Here is a 19,148-nt window from a genome sequence, read left to right as displayed (position 1 = left end):
TATTATACCATAGGGCATTTTGAAATCGTCTGATCTCTTAACGTAAGTTTACTGCGTAGCTACATCTGTTCAGCATAAATACTGATGCACATTTTTTCTATCGTGTATATATTTAAAGCGCATTGAAACCACGACGCGTACAACAGGCCTTTGGCGTGGGCTATTCAAAGACAAAAAAACTAACGACCAGCCTTTAGCGCATTTGACTGGTTTCAGAATATTTTGCCGCGTTAACTACGTTGTCTCATTATATTATTTAAAATCATAATATAACGCATCGGGGCAGGTACGCAGTGGGAGGGTTTTTCTAAAAAATATCATCAATGGACAAAATTGCTTTTAGTCTATGACAAGCTTTGTAACTCTTACTTAAGCTATTAGAAATAAGTACACAAGTATATATGATATCAACGAACTTCTATCTTTATTAGACAGTTATGTCAGTTTGCGTTCAACCATAATAACAGCAGATACAGTCTCTCGATGAGCGGCTTATTAAAATAGTCCATTTTCACCACACCTAGCTATACAATTAAACAAGTTTATTGCGCGAACATTGTGAGAACTACTGTAAACAGGTACAAATAGTAAATGATACTGACGCTCATAACAATTTGCAATTATAGATCGCTACCTTTGCTCTTAGTGCTATTACAGTGTTTATTCAGTCGCCGCTTTCTTTGAAAGAGGGAACAAGTTCTTAGGCATCAAATGGCTTGCACAGATGACAACTAACTAGTCTAGCGCAATCGTATGACATGCTAAAACTTCAAATGCTTCATGACGGTGTTCGCGGCCGCCCCAAGAAAGAAAGCACGCCTGAAATGAATGGTAATTGAAATATAATGAAACGAAGAACGAAAAAAACGTTTGTGAGAGGTAGTACTTGATTAGATTGAATCATGCATATGAACAGGGCATAGAATCGATGGAGGTGCCGCCATAGATCTGTTGCGTCATTTAACCATGTTATGATGTTTTATTCCGGCAGCTCATCCAAACGAAACGTCATATAAAAGCTACGAGGTCAAATCGAACTGTCCTTATATCTTGCATAGGCCAAATGTAAGTTTTTGTTTTTCAAAGCGGTTGTATAAAACCGTAAATTATATCTCTGTTTTTAAAAGACGCTACAGGCAGTGCTTCCGAAGTGGTCCATAACTTACAATCGCTGATTCAAAATAATAAAGCCCCAACAAACACCCCTACGAATTTACTAACTTCTGTGTTTTTCACTATCGACATTAGAGTGGAGATTCATTTGTAACGCTTCAACAGCGATATTTCAGAACGCGTTCACCGTACTTTTCTTTAAAGTACGGGGAACAGGTACACCAGACGATCATTTGCATGCCACTTTGGAAACCGCATATAATTGTTGGAAATATGGGTGCTAGGAACCAGAGATAAACCTGTTTCGAAAGTTGAAATTTTCCAGGAGTCATGGAATCGCGATGGGGAGCTCGCGCAATGTACAGGGGTTCGCCATCTTTGGTCTTTCCAGCTTGAATGGAGCCCGGAGGTAGCCTACAGGGGGCAGTGCACGCAACCCATTCAAGGATGCAATCTGACACCAACACCTGTTTGTCAAAACAAAAATCGAACTCACTCATTATGAGTATTATGTAAATTTAGCATTAGTTATGTGCAAACCAGTTATATAACTATGTATTTGTACCGTGACTGAAGTTCAGGGAGTACTTCGTTATTCGTCCTCCACCGAAAAAAACCTACCAATTGACATTGTAGCATACATTTTGTGAATTTTCAATATCCCGCTATTGGTTCGTAGTGACAGGTCTATATGTCTTAGTTTGGAACCCAACCTCGTAAAACTCACTAAATACCGAGAATTATATATTGAACCTTTTGCAGCAGATGAGGGTTCATGCTTCTGAGCTGGCGTGACCTTTACGATTCCAAAGTAGTGTAAGAGTTGCATTTCAAAGCTAACGAGTAATCTAAACATAATCACCTCTTTCTCAGACTTGCCTAAAAGAATTGCTTTACAACTTCAGGCCACAGTATCGGGTATATAGGCGCAAGGCATGTTGGACGAAAATGACTAGGTGACTATCACTTAGTCAGCATAATAATCAACGTACATACACTCTTGAAATTTTTAAATATTTATAATTACTAAAAAAATTGAAAGTACAAGTGTATTACGGCTTTTCGAACCTCATATTCCCTATGACAATATTCTCGTCCATCGTACGGTATGTAAGTGACCCCATGCGAAGGAGCCAGTTTACCCGGAGTCAGATCGCCTCTGTGAATTGTTCGTGCCACGTACAGCTTTTCACCGTTCGAGTCTACTCCGCCATTAAACGCCATTTTGGGAACATATCCATTTGAAGCGGGTTGCCATCGGAGTCGTATCTCGTACGGAGTATTTGAAACTGCAAAATTAAGAAATAAAGAAGCATCTAATCTAACAACCGTTTATCGTCAATTGTTTACTCGTCATTATAATTTAGCTGTAAGCGTGCGTTAACTGATTTACCAATAATAGACTCGCATGGACAAAATGGCTCAATAATTAACCCTACCTATTAAAAATTACAACAGAATGATCAATTTTGGGACGGGTTATGAGCGATACGAGCACAGCAGGTGCCCACGATAATATACAAACGCAAATTTTTGCGACATGAGGTAAAGATAAAAATATTTCTTCATTAAAAAGTTCATCATAGTTTGGCAATTAGTACAGGAGTCTAAAACATATGGAAGTCAAGTAGCAACATACATACGATCTTCGGCCGAGTAGCCTTTATAATCGCGTTTTCGTAACCACTACTGTTAAGACACATGCTTCATTTTGAATTCGAAAGAGAATAGCTTCACAAATTACTATCGTCGCCCTTGTTTTCCGTCTATAATTATTTCCAACGCCGGGTCAATTCAAATGTTTTGGCAAAATTATACAATTTTTTAATGTAGTAGGTAATAGCGGATGATAAATAATTGATAAAATACGCTCTAGAAATTAAATGTCCAACAGCATTGGTAAATTGCTTATTGTCAACGGTAGCCAGTCATCCGTGATAATATGAATCAATTTTTGTATAGGTTTTCATGCGCCGGAAATCGGTACCAATGTATGAAGGTATAAGCAAAATTTAAACAATGATGTTCGAACTGATACAACGCTTAAATTTTCCATCATTTGCCTTTAACCAATTATTTATGTTACGAAGAATATCTTGACTCCAAGCGATTTTTAATCATGTTTTTCATATCTTACTTTTTGTACTTTTTCTGCAAATACAAATCTTTATTTGCTATCTGCTTTTGTTAAACGAATCCTAATAAAGGTTCCAACAACCAAGACCTCTGTCTTCAGTTTAACTTATCACCGAACATGGCAAAAGCGCTTCAATTAACGAGGGCGGCTTTTCTAAATTTAATTATTATTTACAACAATAAGTTCAATGCAAGTTCAATAATTATTTTTGCAGAGCTTGGGGGCTGGGTCGTAGTAAATTATCCCAACTTATCTCATAGTACAAATAGACACTCAGCTACGTGCTCTAATTAAGTGAAGACACATGTCTTCAGCAAATCATAATTTGGTAACAGTTCTAATTATGCGAAAAATAGCCTCTTTATTTCTCAAGCATTGACTAAGTAGCATTTTATTTGAATCCCACCTATTAAAAAGACAAAAACGAGGATAGAGATATATCAAAATTACATCGGTCAGTGTAATTCAATATCATCTCTTTCGAATAACGGCTAAAAACAGCACCTCCTATACGCCCGATAACCCTCTTAAAACTATCAAGTCCCGAACATAAAATCCAGATAATTTTCATATTGCTTGGGTACTTGCTTGAGTATCTTTATATACTTCTATATTCCCTTGCGTTCCACACAGCGGTTCGTTGCAATCAGCAGTTGTTCATGTTGAAAACGAAGAAGTCATTACATAAATATATAATAGCATAGCGTAACACCCACGCACATCTACAAACGAATGACTCGAAAATTATCCATATGGCAAGCCCATATATATCTATTTGGAATCAAAGCTGTTTACAGCTTTTTAGGTATAACTCATTCAGGTAGCCAGCTTGATTTGCACACACATGCTTAACTTACATGAACCATAGTAAGATGACAATTTACTGAGCCTAATACCTGAGAGGTTAACTGCTTTATTATTCGATAGTAGATAAAACGTTTCACAAAAAGTGTCCCACATAAATTAATCCCAGATAAATTAACTTGATCACTTGGGATAAGTCTAACCCAAGGGTTAGTGCTCTGCGAGAAAAATAAAATGGGTCTCAATGTACAGTTCGGTGTGCAATCTCTAACATCTGTGCTCGTTAAATTGTTGCAAACTTTACTAACCAATAAGCGTAAGTATGTGCAGTGATGTTAGCTATGCTATCAATCACGTCATCTTGAGAACGTCGCAAACTATCCGAGTGAATACGCCTTCAGGCGGTCCTTTCTTGATTAGACCCTCCTCGACTATTAAATCACCACGACGCGCTGGATATTTACAACTGCATTTAATCAGTATTTTGTTGGCTTATGCTGGTCACCATAAAGTGACTAAAGTTACAATTAAGGTTAAATGGAGTCTACAACGAGTAACTTTCATATCCTGCTATGGAATGTTATAGAACAAAATGATAGATATTATTTCCTGCTAAGTATTAAAATATTTACAGTAATGGCCTTAAGACGTATGCCCAACGAGACTGCTGAATCAATAAATAAACTAGCTCACCACAAACGGCCAGTTATCACCATATACTATATAACTCGATTTAAATGAATGCGAAAACATGTATATCGTAGATGTGAACCAGACGAAGATGCCATCGCTACGAAATGATATTTTCACATCACATTTTTGCATACCGATAAAAGTAAAAGCAAACTCGTTAATCATCAGGGCTAACCGTCAAAGATCCTGTCTACTAATAATCAAGCAGTGACTCGAATATTGGAATCGGCAAAGAAATCGCTTACGTATGGCGCACATTAGACAGATCATAGAGCAAGACAGCCTGAAATGTTAAATGGCACTTCATAAGCACGCTTACCCGCAAACCTTCGTCTATTAATACAAATGTGCACCTCTTATATCTATCTCTAAGACGCACCTCTCACAACAGCCAGCATAGACTGATTGAACTTAATGCTCCTTTCGATATCTCTCAATAGATCAGGAATGTCGTTATGGGTCCTGTCCTGTAGTTCCTGAACAAGACACTTATACTCGACTTCTAAATTACTTAAAATCTGGCCCTTCACGTCTTCAGGAGTCATTCCTAGCTGCACTCCAATAACAACTGATCGCCAAATATATAACTGTAATGGTTCGCCGCCTTTCTGTATACGATCATTCAGGTCGTCAATAAGTTTCCGTTGACGCTGCTGCGGTGAAAATTCCTCAAGAAATTTTGCTTTCCACTCATCGAACGACGACAGATTGCCGTTACCAGTCAAATGCCATGATCTAGCTGGACCCGTCAGTTTTGCTAGTAACACGCTTCGCATCTTTGCCTCTGTCCAAGCTCCGACATCTTTGGCAATCTCGAGACGATCTATCCATTCCGCAGCTGTGAGGTCTTCACTATTGCCTGAAAAGTTTTCTAATTGTGCCGAAGTGTCAGCGAGTTCTTCAGCTGCGAGTGTTTCATTATTCTGTGTGATTTTAACGCCAGCTCTACTGGCGGCACTTGTCATCCATCGGGAAAAAAGTTGAATCATTTGCTGTTCCAGATCCGCAGAGGCCATTTCCGCGTCTACGAAGCTTCGTTGCATTGAAATTTCTCTACACAGAAAACGAGGTACAATACAATGGCGTTCTCTTACGCAATGATTTGGTGAGTGCGCCAACAAAATTTTATTGTGAAGCAACTTCGGGGACGACCGTTTGCTGTTTGAACGTTGAATGCTTGAAATAGTCGAGATTCTATGGTGTATTTCGCCGCGATTATTTGTTCAATACACTGGAATATATTACTAGGCAACGGTGTTGTTCTAGAGATGTCCATAGGAAACATAACTTTCATTTAGCCCGTTGCCATGCACACATGATCTTGCTGCATGGACGTACGTATTGAAACGTATTTTCACACGCAGTCTACTGCTCCACTGGCTATATGACTGTCGTCATCAATGTTGATAGGTGGCGCCACATGTCACATTACTCTCACAATACGATTTTTTTGTCAACAGACTGATAGCGACAAACACCCCTATGTCCCCTATGATAACCACTCTGTTGCACAACGGATTTATGTAAAATCATTTTCTTCTTATTGAACTCCAGTAGTGTCAGGGAGCTTCTTTTTAGAGATATGTCAGTAATTTTTTTTATATCGTTTTAATTCGAAACGCGCGGGTTTCAACCACCCTACAAATATGCGAATGTGGTATGAAAACAGGATTGTCAGGTAGTAGTTATTATTTCCTTAGTCCTGTTTCCTACTTACACAAATGTACGTTTTGACATCTCTTTATTTTTTTGAATTTAAAGATAGTGAAATAAGAATAAATAAGAAAAGTAAAGTGTTTCTTGTGCCACCACACGAAGCCTATGGCCGCCTATTTAATTAGCATTCGGTAGATTGCAATCTTCGCTATTCTTAGTTTAATAAAAACTTTACAATGGCTAAATAATATTACTCAACATATAACAAAATAGAAGTTTCTTGAACCAACTGATTATTAGGTTATCTGGTATTAGAAAAAATGTAAACTGCTTGAACGCTTGACCTAGTATCGTTTTCTTAACGTTTCTTCACGGAGGATGTAGATACCATCGCTCAAAAAAAGACAACGGCCTTCATGTCACAGTTTACACGCAATATATCCTTTAAGAACAAAATTCGAACGAAATGTATGGATAAAACAGACTATTAGAGCAACTCGTAGTAGTGGTTAATTATATAGCGAAATGGAGGAAAATTATAAAATAGAATGGCCGGTTTTTTTGTTAACTTCAAACGTATGGGAAATTTAAAAAGATACATAGCTAACGAATACAGATAATATGAACTAAATGGACGGAGTGTATATAATTATCTACCTTTAGGTTGGACTGTCACCAAGCAATAACAAAAATAAATTCTAGACTCTTAATCAAGATGGTAATCGAGAATCTGCTGCGTAAACTTAGAAGTGGATTCGTTCACTTTCTAGATAAAGCACACATAGACGCCAGTGTAAACATAATACAAATTCAATAAGATGCTTTGAGTTTTTTTTTCACATTAAGACGTAAGATGATAGGGATTTCTCCAAGTTAAAAATCCAGCCTAAAAGTCAGTGCAGTCGCTCAGTACTATCGACGCTATAATCCTAAAACCTAAAAATTTACAACTGAGCAAAAAACAAAATATTAAACATACGGACACTCAGCTCAAATAATTGACCCTTAAAAAAAATAATGAATCCTTCTTGTTTTTCTAACTAACGCACGTTTTCGGCGGCTTTTAGGTCACGTGAAATTTGCGTCACAATGGATAGGCGATAATGCTTATATATGTAAGTTTCTGAAAAAAATTGCAGGTTAACCGCTGAGTTTGGTGCTAAAAGGGTCTTAAAATGTTCTTAAAATTGTAATACATTATATTAAAAAAATAATGAACATTAGACTAGTAAAGTACTAGTTATGGGACACAGGTATCACAAAAGAAAGCGTATTACCTAAAAGAACAATAACAGATAATATACTACAGGTCATTTAAGGGATTACTCGTAAATACAAAACCTTTAATGTGGTTTCACTTGTTTTACTCAGACTAAAAAAACAACACGTTGTTAACTTTAACAGTAGTATATATTTAGAAAATTTGACTTCTACAAGCATCTTGACTAATAATAAGCCCAAAAGCACATGTCTTTATATTGAAGCCGGTTTGAAAGGCAACATTGTAATCAACTTGATTACTCTTACTTGAAGATAAATATTCTTTAACGCTATATATATATATATATATATATATATATATATATATATATATATATATATATATATATCTGCTACGCCAATAAAAAAGTGGAGCCGCTAAACAACAATATATACCAATTTGCTATTAAAAATAACCATTACTATATATAAACTAACATTCGCTGAATCCTGCGCAAGCGTTCCTCTTCTAACATATCGAATAGACTATCTTGACCACAAATACAGGTTCGTAGATCGACGTCATCTAACTTCGGCATTGGACAGCCTAGATTGCTAAGCGAAACTAAGCGTTTTACAGGTTAACACTTCAAAGTCCTCGTAGGTCCATTCCTGCCCGCCGCAAGGAATCAAGCATTTCTGGAACTAGACAAAAATACACTGGTAGTACCATATTCTCACACAGAATATTTAGACACAGAAGGGAAATAATGTTCTTTTTTTCTATTATTTCACACACACGCGCTAGCGGACTAATTACAACATGCAATGAGCGAAAACCTATCATACTTGCAGGCATAAGTGAAACGTTTATAACTGAGTATGGTCGAAAAAAAGACTCCAGCAACTGGAAATTCGTCTGTGCGAACTAAAACGAGTTACGTAGATTTGAGGAAAGTGCTCGATATGCATGACAGCCCTAAGATGAATCTTTCCTTGCAGAACGGTATGTATTTGTGATGCACGAATGGTAACTAGGGTAATATATTTATAAGCGATTCTTGACAGCCGCGCATATGTGCGTTGCTATAAATGTATTGCTACTGTTATAAAATCATAGTTTGTGTTTTTCTATAAGCGATTGCGTGCACTAAATAGTTTCAAAACTACCTAGAAAAACAAAAAGCATCCGTTTCACCAGTTCGTTATACACATAGTATGCTACATAGAAAGAAGCATGTAATTGAATGAAGAACATTAAAAACAAGCACAAAAGAATTAATCAAATAAGAACTTTACAATGGCGCCAACATAGCATGACAACTTCAAGCTTAATTACCTCTTCTAAACTCTGAACCTTTCCATTTGTGAGCGAATCTTCATGACAAGCACGCCCAATATATAAAGGCTCACCCTTCTCAGTGATTCCACCCTGAATTGCGCCCGAGGGCAGCCGGCCACCGTCATACTTAATCCATTCGAGGTCGCAATCCGCCACCAACACCTGCCATTCAATGGTAAACCATTTTTTTCAAATTTATCATGGTTCTCAATTGCATGTTTCAATATTGGGATACGAGCACTTCAATGCCGAATGAACGTCAAAAAATTGGAATTACTTGAATTGTAAAAGTAAGCAAAAAATCGATTGAATTTTTCACTGACCTGGTATATCGTTCTTCGGATTTAAAAAAATTTCCGAATTTTTTTGGAAACGTAACCTCCTACTTCAAACCGATTATCCACATATTACACACTCCGGCATTGAAAGAGATATACACAAACTTGAAAACTAAAGGGTTTGAAATATGAGCACTGTTAATCTAGAATCTTATTAAGTGCAAAACATGTACTTGCTTCGAAATTTCGTTTAATGTGTTCCTCGCCATTATATCCCACAAAGGCAGCCCGGGACATAGCTACTGCCCGGCCTGGCACCATGGCTCCTTCATGGGATGCTCGAGCCACGTAATAGGTTTCACCGCTGGCATCGTAACCTCCCTTCACTGCTTTTTGCGGGATGCAACCGGCAAACGTGGCTTGCCATCGAAGGCTAAGCTGGTAAGGGGCATCTGAAGAATACCAAAAGCACAGAGGCAATAACTGAATACATAACTTATAATTGACAAACTGTAATTGTTTTCTATACTCATGTATATATTAGAGTTTGCTCTCTAAATATTTTTTTTTAAATAACAAAGAGGTTTTGTTGATTCTAACACATATAGTAACAATAGCTCAACGGAGTAACATGCTATCGATCGGAAATAGCCTATGATCTTGTTCATCGGTGATCGATTACTAAACTAAAAAATTTCATCAATAAAGAAAACAAGAAACCAGTTGAAGTGACAGTAGTATATAAAGCGAACTATTTAGTACGATTAAATAAAAACTATTTTGTATTACATTTCGCGGAAGTTCTACTAAAACTCTGAGTCATATAGCTCGGCGATATAAGTGTGACTCCGTTAGATGTTTACTAATTCCACTATCAGACGATAGTGAAAAAGGGGTTTTATAGAGCTATAGAATCTATGTAATTCAATGATACATATCACACGGTGGTTCCCTACAGTAACGAGAACTTTATTTGAATTCATTCACTCACATTTGCTATAAGAAGGCTTTGTGTGGTAAGTCGTGCATGCTATTTATAGGACGATACCTTCATCAGCATACGTGCTCAGTGATACCACCTATACTACGCGTGATTTACACGTCTTTACACGCATTTCAGAAATTGTTACTTTGATGAACTGCCTACCTTTGGTAGCATCAGTCGGTGATCCGTGGCACTTGATACGTTTCACGATATCCTTTAACAGGTCGGAAATATCGGTGTGTGTCCGACCATGCATTTCGTGCACAAGAAATTCGTATTCTGGGAGAAGGCCGCGTAGAATATGGCCCTTGATATCATCAGGCGTCATGCCGAGCTGTGCAGCGACAGCAGCTGACCTCCATACGAACACTTGCAAGTCTTCACCGTATTCCTGTCTGCAGCTAGCAAGATCTTCAACAAAATTGAGCATCCGCTGTTGTGGTAAAAACTCTTCAAGGAACTTTGCTTTCCATTCATCCAAGGTCTTCAATTTTCGTCCGCACTTCAAATGCCACAGTCTTGCCTGACCCGTGAGCTTTGCTAAAATGACACTCCACGACTTAGCCACAGACCAGTTGCCGACCTGCTTGGAGAATTCGAAACGCTCAATCCACTGTGTGGCCGATAAACCGCCATTTCCAGAAAAAAGTTCCAGTTGAGTGGCTGTATCTGCCAAGCGTTCGTTTGGGCCGGGTGCAACCTCCTGCTGCGAAACACCTGCGGCCGCAGCTTCTGTCATCCACTGACCGAAGAGTTGCGCCACCTTTGCTTGAATGTCTTTTGATTCCATTTCACTCCGATGGTGTTCTTTATCTAGCGTCATTTAAAACACAGTTGTACAAACTTGTACAAATGCTTCCTACAAATATCCTAAAAACATACAGATCACACTACACTATCCATGCGTTTCGCTATGGCTGCTATTCGCGAGAAACCTAAAGAAGCGAATGCTGCCCTGCTGATAATTGGACGCCCTCTCCTTCTACAGTGAACTTTTACCCGTACACACATAAAGTTGTTTTCCACTTTTATCTTTTCAACGGAAGAGTATCGTAGCAGTTTAGTGATCTACGAGTTATTAGGAGCAATTTTCCCTTTGCCTCGCAAATATAGAAGAACCAGCTATTTCATTCGCTTCACGGAAATTATTGCCTCTAAGCAGTGCTATCTATTTCTAAATAATCCTCAGCTGCTACAATGTCTGCCAACCAGCCGCTTTCGCGGTGGTTTCTATTAATATTTCACTAGGACCGGCAAAGCGTGGCCTTATTAAGCAACGTTAACACTTCCGATTTAGCAATTATATCGCACAACACTTTATTAGATTTCGGATCACGACTGGAAATTGGCTCAGTCTCATAGCGCTATATCACATTGTGACGCGAAGACCACTAACGTTCTATTTTCTAGCGTTTTGATCGCGGGCAGCCGTATCGGTAGGAGGCGTTGCAAGTCACTTCTCATAACCAGCCGTCTGCTCAGAGCTGAGAAAAACAGAAGTCCCTCTCTGGGTTTCTAAATGGTTACTTGTATGTCATGATTAAAATATGCCGTGGTCAATTGTGTTATATATTATTGTTGTTACCATTATTTTAAATAGAAAGAAGAATTAATAAACATTGCTGCTAGTGCATGGAAGATGTCAGTATAATGTGTTTTGCATAAATGGTTTACCTTCAGAGAAAGGTTGCGGTTAATAGCTAATTAGTTGGCTAGCCATGTTTAAAACTTGCTGAATAGTGTTCGAATGCTGCAGAATGGTATTAGCTGATGCCAGATAATTTACGGGGACGTCAAAAACGGCACCTCAAAGAATGAAATTAAAAGCAGCTTTCTTTCGCCAATATGGCGATTGACATTGAAGTTGCGCCGGTAGCTCTGCTCACTTCCAAATCTCTACTTACCCTCTTCGCTTTTTAATGACCTTTCCGTGTGTTGCATTCGTATTATGTGTAGCAATTATTTTAATATAATGATGTGACATTTTCGCCTGCCACTACCTGTCTGTCTTACGTTTTCGTACCTTTTCGTCGCAAATTTATTATTATTATCATTATTATATATATCGAATAACTTTACAACACGTTGCTAAATGCTTTCTTTCACTATCTGATATATGAAATAGACGATACAACAAAGAAATGTCGCAATTGAGTAGTTTTCGTCTTTCCAATTCACCAACTACCCAATTTCGACATAAAATTGGTTATGTGTATTTGTTAGGTGCCGAACCATACTGTAAATAAATAACAAATAAATATATGCGCAGTAGAGCAATTTTTGTCAGCGCTAGAGCGTGTGTTATTACTCACTATGTGATGGCAGTGAAGGCATCGGTCTTAGCGTTTTTTTTTTTGCTTTTTTGCGTAAATTTTACCTTCGTATGCACAATGGCTTTTAACTGTCGGATGAGAGTTGCTCATTAAAACTAATCGAGTGATTACTGGAGATGTTTTCGAAATCGTCTACACTGGAAAATTTATCTGCACGCATACAGACTTTACTCCCTCTAGAATAGAAGATTAAATCTATTATGCAAAGGTACCAACAAGAGACATTCTGAAGTCGGTTAGTCGAAATGATACTTTCATTGTTTAACACCTACGCCATTCACAATACTTATAATGAATCCCTCAATTTTCGGGGCATCCTAGGTTCCCTTTACTTATGGAAACGCAACTACGACAGAATAAAATCTCACAGATTAAAATACCTAGGACATAAGTTATAATATAGTTTAAGCTAAAGTTCGTCCACTTGAATTACACGTGCCCAAAAAGCAGCGGTCCCAATACATAACGTCTACAGATCACTTTTAGATTAATATCAGGCATAGGGCACGTATGATTTAGCCTTTTTTGGAAAGATCTTTCCTTATTTCTTTGTAGGTATTTCGTATACCAAGGCCATATAAGCTATCAAAGGCCACATATTTTAAGCCTGCTTTCAAAATGCCATTTTACTCTCAACAAAAGATGCACGACTAAAGTAGTAGAGTTGAAGGACATATTAATGATTCCAACTAACTCTAATTCATTCTACATGCGCGTAATCTAAGTCGTTGCAGCCGTAAAATCGGCATCAAATAATAGTGTAATTTTTGCTACAGTTTCAACAATTATCCTATAAGCAAGCATAGATTAAATTTGTCTCTTTGATGGCGCGTCCTGTTCTTCAGTAGATCTTACAAATGGTTACTGTACAAAGCATGTAAAATGAAATTGTCTACATTCATCTATGGAATATGATCAGATTGAAAATATATTCCAAGTGTCAGTATTCATCATAATTATGATGATACGTGCTATCTTTTGCTACAGTAATGGTAGGCTACAAACCGCGATTTTTATGATGTAAATTCAATATATGTGCTCCTTCAAACAAACATTTTATCTGATTTTATCTTCGAAATTTCTATTAACGTCTTGACAACTGCCACGTACGACGAATTGCCTGAACCCCACCAATGTGCCGCTACCGAACTTTTTCAAGTAATATTGTTCTGTATAAATGTTGTTCCCGAGTGAGACAAGTAGTCATACAATCGCGTAAGTTGGTCGAACATTGACTTTCAAGAAGTCCAAACGTTCCTTCATCTATCAAAAATTATTTAAATTAATGTAACGTTTTTCTGCGCTTTTCGTTTTGCTTATCGAAAATCGGCCCGGCAATTTATTCACCCTATTTTATCAGATCTAATAATTTAATGATCATGGTCATCGACGTTTCAGTTACGCGGCTTAGTTTAATTAATTCTTGAAACAGCCTTCGTCTATTGAGTTCTTGAACCGTCTTCGTAGCCTGCAAATTAACTCATTATATCTCCTCCTTTTTTTTTGGCCATGGAGTGCGTTGTGATGCGCCTATCATCGAACCATGCGTCACACATCTCGCCAAAAGTCATTCATGTAACACCAAACAATCCGAGCAATTCCTTCGTACGGTAGCTGTTCAGGCTTTTGCGTTTTTCATTCAAGTGACGCTAGTGCACAAAGTCAACGTGAACACTAGCATACACCGAGATCCTCTCATGCTATTTCTTGTTGATTCTAAAGATCTCGACCGTAAATCTGTTGTGTCACGTCGAATGAAAAGCTTTTCGTCTGCTGGTAATAATACATGTATTGTTGGTGACGCAACTATCGAGCCCCGTGTAGCGTTTTGCACGCTTTGTCAGCCTTCGACAGAAGGTGACCGGCTTTAGTTCTTGAGCCGTTAGTACAAAATACTCCTGTTGTCTAGTGAATTAGTGAGCTACACTTCGTGATGGTAAGTGTATAAATCAAAGAATTTTGACCAGCTAGTTCATTTTATTCGTCAAGTTGTGCATTCTTCTTGCTAGTGGTAACCTATAATACTTATTCCGATTCTTTATTGTTACGCTATAGTTTAACAGCATCATCATTTAGAGCTGCAACACGGACAGCATATTATCTGTGAAGTTATCTGATTTAAAAAAGTCAATTTAACTTCTCGTCATCGATACTAATGGTTCGATACTAACGACGGTTAGTTTAACAGAAACCTTACTTAGGACAACCCAAGGAATGGCCTGTGCCGCTCCTCTGCTTGTCAGTCATAGAGGCATTTACGTTATTTATGTAAAGTACGTCACGTATGGGACTTCCTAGCAGTGAATCTACCTTGAGCAGGTCGACATAATTAGTTTAACTGCTACTAAGATTGTCAATTACTCTTATGAATTTTCATATCGACTTCAAGTCTTAGTGTTTTTCTTTTCAATTAAACGTACGTTGGATTAGAGAATCTGATCGACGCCAGTTTGGGACATCTTTAGAAACGAAACACCGCAACCAAAGAACCATTATCCGACGCGAGTTTGGTAAATTATATAAATTAAGCATCGATCTATGTAGCCCATACACGCGACAACTCAACTTTTCATCCAAGTACGATTGTCAAGTTACGTTTCACCGTAGGTACCACAGGAAATCTTTCCAAACTGTTAACTACTAACCATTTTTATTTAACGGATAGACCGCCGATGTAACAGATAAACTTCATCTGCAGTGCGCTATGCTTAGACGTTAGGGTACAATAACTTCGAGTGTGTTGGTGAAGAATGTGTTGAGACGTTGTGGTCCTCATGTATACACATCATTTTTATTTATTTAGATTTCTGATTAGAAAATAATCGCTAATGTCCTGTTATTTACGCGCATGTTTCCAAATAGACCGTGCCGACGTCACCAACTGAACCAATTCAGGTAACAGGTGTGATTAAGAAGACCTTCCCCTCCAAGCGAGAGCCGTATGGATTCCTGAAACTGCTCACCCCGTTTGAGAAACGTGGAATGGAAGCAGCTTTTTTCTACCATGACATCAACATCCCACAATCAGAACGTGACTACATACAGCCGGGCTTGATGATGCAATTTACAATCATCAAAAAGCCGGAGGACCACATGAGCAGTCCAGTCTCATTTAAAGCGTTGGACATTACACCGGTCGAGGTCATAGAGCAGCCCGCATGTGTCGTGCGTGGGCCCCGTGAACATGGCAAGGGCATCATCGTTTCCTTAGATTACTTCCCGACCAATATGCATATTACAGCAGCGTCGTGGTCAGAATTGTGCGCATCGGAGCCGATATTCAGACCACTTTTACCAGGAGATTACGTGGTAATTCGTTCGACCTGGAGAGAGATTCTCCAGGCAGCTAAAGAAAAGCGGTCTCCTGTGGCCGAGCTAGTATCGCGACTCGAACGACTTCCACTTACTGTCCGTAGCCAACGTTTGAGTAATAAGCATCGCTCCTTATCGAATCCTGTGCTAGATAAAGATACAGATAGTGAAACAGGGGCCGGCACTCCAACTACAACAGCAGCAACTCATACAGCTCAAACTGAGGAGCCACAAAAGACAGATAGCAAGAAAGATGATGGCAAACCGACTTCACTAGAAGGAGAGCCTGAGGAAAATGACAAGGAGCCCGAAGATATCATACAGCAGGACGTGCCAGCTAAAACCAGCTCTACGCAGCAGCAACAACAACATCAACAACGAACCGATAGCGGCGAACTTGCCTGTGGAGCTGTTCAACCCGTCAAGGACAGTGGCTACGCAGTCGACGAAGGTGTCCAGCTACAGCAAGCAGCTTGCCTCGAAAGGCAAGGTTGGAAACGTGGTGGACCCCAAACGCATGCGCCAACAGAGCGCAAACGGGCAAGAAGTTGCGGAAGCGGACTTCCACATCAAGCGTTGTTTAATCAGACGCTCTTTACAGAGGAACTCGTTCGACCTATGCATGCTACTGATGTTGATGAAAGTAACCCGTTGTCGCAACGCGTCAGCTCGCCTTTGCACGACCGGCCCTTCCTGCCCCAGTTCCATTCGCATTGCCCGGCTGGTGGGTTTGTAACATGTGAGAACGGCTGCAGCCTACCAACATGGGCCCAAGCTGGAATATGGCCTCATTGGCTACAGATGCCTTTCAGAGGACAATACTCATCTTTTCCAAGCCGTATGACGTTGGCGGACTATATCTATAATGGCGGGAAACTTTGAGCAAAATTCTAACACGGTGTGTGTATGCATAATGTATGTACGTACATATACTAAAAAAAAACATTGCCTATTGGCATTAACGTGCAGCCATAGTAGTAATATGTTTCTATTTATGTCGCAAATAGCTTTAGTTAAATAAATAAACTGCTGTTCACCTGTAAACAGGGCCAGGTTTTTAGTAGTTGATACAACTCCTATGAAATGAAAATGATTATCATTATTTTGACTTCTTGTTGAATAAAGTGGTTCTCATTCTTAATTTTTAATTATACGCCCCTTGCTTTTCCATTCATCTTTATATTAGGCATTGTAATGTTCGAAAGCTTTCTAGCAGCAAAGTTTACCTGAATATTTTTTATGATCTGGTTGCGCAGAGAAAACGTTCTATGCTCGGACAAAGGTCGAAGTACTTGCACACTTGTCTTACAGCCCATGTGATTATAAGACGAAACAGTTATGTATATTATACGATTTCATAGCAACTGTTTGTTCATCAATGCGATGGTGACACAAATACAGGGAAACAGTATAAAAGGTGGGGAGATTAAGAGCATGTAGTGACCGTTTTAGACCAGCACAAGTAAATGACGGCGAACAAATTTACAAAAACCTAAAAGTAACGCTTTTTTTTCCTTTTCATCTTTATGCGACCCGACAAAGTAAGTACTTTGTTATTTGTTAACTGACAGTCAATATGGGCAATCGAGTAATTTTATGTTGCTGCTAGTTATCACTGTTGCAGCCTGAGTCATGTTCAGATCGACTCCTAGTACCATCGATGGCTCACGTGCCAGACGGGGTATACCAGACAAAGCAACATTGCGCTTTTTATTTAATTAAGATAATCAGATACTTTTGGTTTACTAAAGCAATGACGAATCGTAGCAATAGACCATTATGAATGATAAACGATGAGATGAAGACTGCAAACGCGCAAAGAATAGCAGACTTTGTTTACCAGAAACATCATCAGCGTACTATGAAGCTCGAGTTGTCTAGTCACTCACAGTATGATTTACATCACTGATTGGAAAATCATTTTCGAATACAAGTGATCTGCACAGTATTTTTATTTCGATAGTAACACCGTAACGAACATATCTCTGTACTTAAAATGACCACAACGACGCGAAAAACAAAAAGTAGTAGTTGGTATTTTACTACTTTAGCTCTCAAGGTTACCGCAATACACAAGCGCTATTGTCAATGGATACAATTTATTTATTAAACAATTTGATAAGTTATTATTAACACAATTAGGTATCATAGTTTATTCCGTTGTCCGAAGAAGTGTCCACGAGTGAGGGGCGCTCATCCGAGGGGCGCTGCTATTTTACTACTGCGTTATCCCACTTTCGCTTTCCATTTTTGTTTTTGGCCCTCTTCACCATTCACCATTTCCCATTGGCCCACTGAAATTTCCGTTATTTCTTCCCTTTTAAACCGCCCACATTCTGCTTTTAGCAAGTAGTTCTCTTCAGTTCTTCCAAAGCCCCGCAAAAAGCCCGCCTCGCAAAATTCACGTATCTGTGTTTTTACGACCCCCTTGCGCATTCGTTTTGTTTCTTGACCGTTATCATCTACATATTTTTGTCTGTCATTGGTCTTCTCCCAGAACATTAAAAATATTCTGCATTCGCGTTTCGCGTCTGCGTTCTGTGTCTTGTTCGACCACTTCATGTTTGTACCCCCAGAACACGCTTTCGTCTTCTGTATCTTGTAAATTCTCTTTATCTCTCTCTCTCTCGCTCTTTCTTTCTCTCTCTCTCGCTCTCTTTCTGTGTGTTTTTCTTCCTCTCTGGTTTTTCATTTTGTTCCTAACTTCATTTCTCTCGCTCAGCCTTTATATATAGGTGTTTCTCATCATATACTCAACTGCCTGTATGCCCGTAGGTTTTGCGCGGTAGTTCAGGCTTCTAGCTAAGTTTTCAAAAGTCAGAATCAGCAACGAGTCCCTCAACCCGGCATGATTAGTACCAACAGCACATTTTTTCTGCGTGTCCACTTATTTCCAAGATCATCGTTACCACCTTGATCACGGTTATGATGATTTACCCCAAAATGGTCTTATCTAGTGTCTACTTCAGCTTTTTCTGTTTGTATGAATAATATCATTTTATATAATCACGTTTCCATTATGTTCTGCTCATCATTAAGGTTTCTCTTTTCGTCATCACTTTTTTTTTAATCATCGTCATTAATATTGTCATTATCTTCACCATTCATCACGTTATATATCGCGTGTTTATATATATATATATATATATATATATGCAATAATAGCAATAATTATTTATAATAATTATAGTAATAATGCTTATGTTCACCATCGTCATCATTGTCATTCATATTATTATTACCATTATCTTATTGTGTGTGATGTAAATTATCTACCACCAACCTGTTCTATATA

At 38.5% G+C, this 19,148-nt stretch overlaps 2 protein-coding genes across 2 annotated transcripts; one reads left to right on the top strand and one right to left on the bottom strand.

Moving 5' to 3' along the window:
• Positions 1–1,271: 1,271 nt before the first annotated feature.
• Positions 1,272–11,624, bottom strand: LOC111251212 (uncharacterized). The gene is made up of 6 exons (XM_086990494.1): positions 10,371–11,624; positions 9,461–9,675; positions 8,943–9,107; positions 5,127–5,967; positions 2,182–2,402; positions 1,272–1,580 (listed from the first exon to the last, which is right to left on the bottom strand). Exons 1-6 carry the CDS (start codon positions 11,029–11,031, stop codon positions 1,272–1,274), a joined length of 2,412 nt encoding a protein of 803 aa, XP_086846620.1. The 5' UTR covers positions 11,032–11,624.
• Positions 11,625–14,189: 2,565 nt separating this feature from the next.
• LOC111250951 (uncharacterized) lies at positions 14,190–17,001 on the top strand. The gene is made up of 2 exons (XM_022806979.2): positions 14,190–14,477; positions 15,404–17,001. The coding sequence occupies exons 1-2, from the start codon at positions 14,475–14,477 to the stop codon at positions 16,733–16,735; spliced, it is 1,335 nt and encodes a 444-aa protein (XP_022662714.1). The 5' UTR covers positions 14,190–14,474; the 3' UTR covers positions 16,736–17,001.
• Positions 17,002–19,148: the final 2,147 nt, after the last annotated feature.

Source organism: Varroa destructor, unplaced genomic scaffold, assembly GCF_002443255.2.
Source record: "Varroa destructor unplaced genomic scaffold, Vdes_3.0 BEIS01000005.1, whole genome shotgun sequence".
Lineage (NCBI taxonomy): Eukaryota > Metazoa > Arthropoda > Arachnida > Mesostigmata > Varroidae > Varroa > Varroa destructor.
The sequence above is the reverse complement of the archived record's forward strand: the minus strand, read 5'-3'. Positions and strand labels throughout refer to the sequence as shown.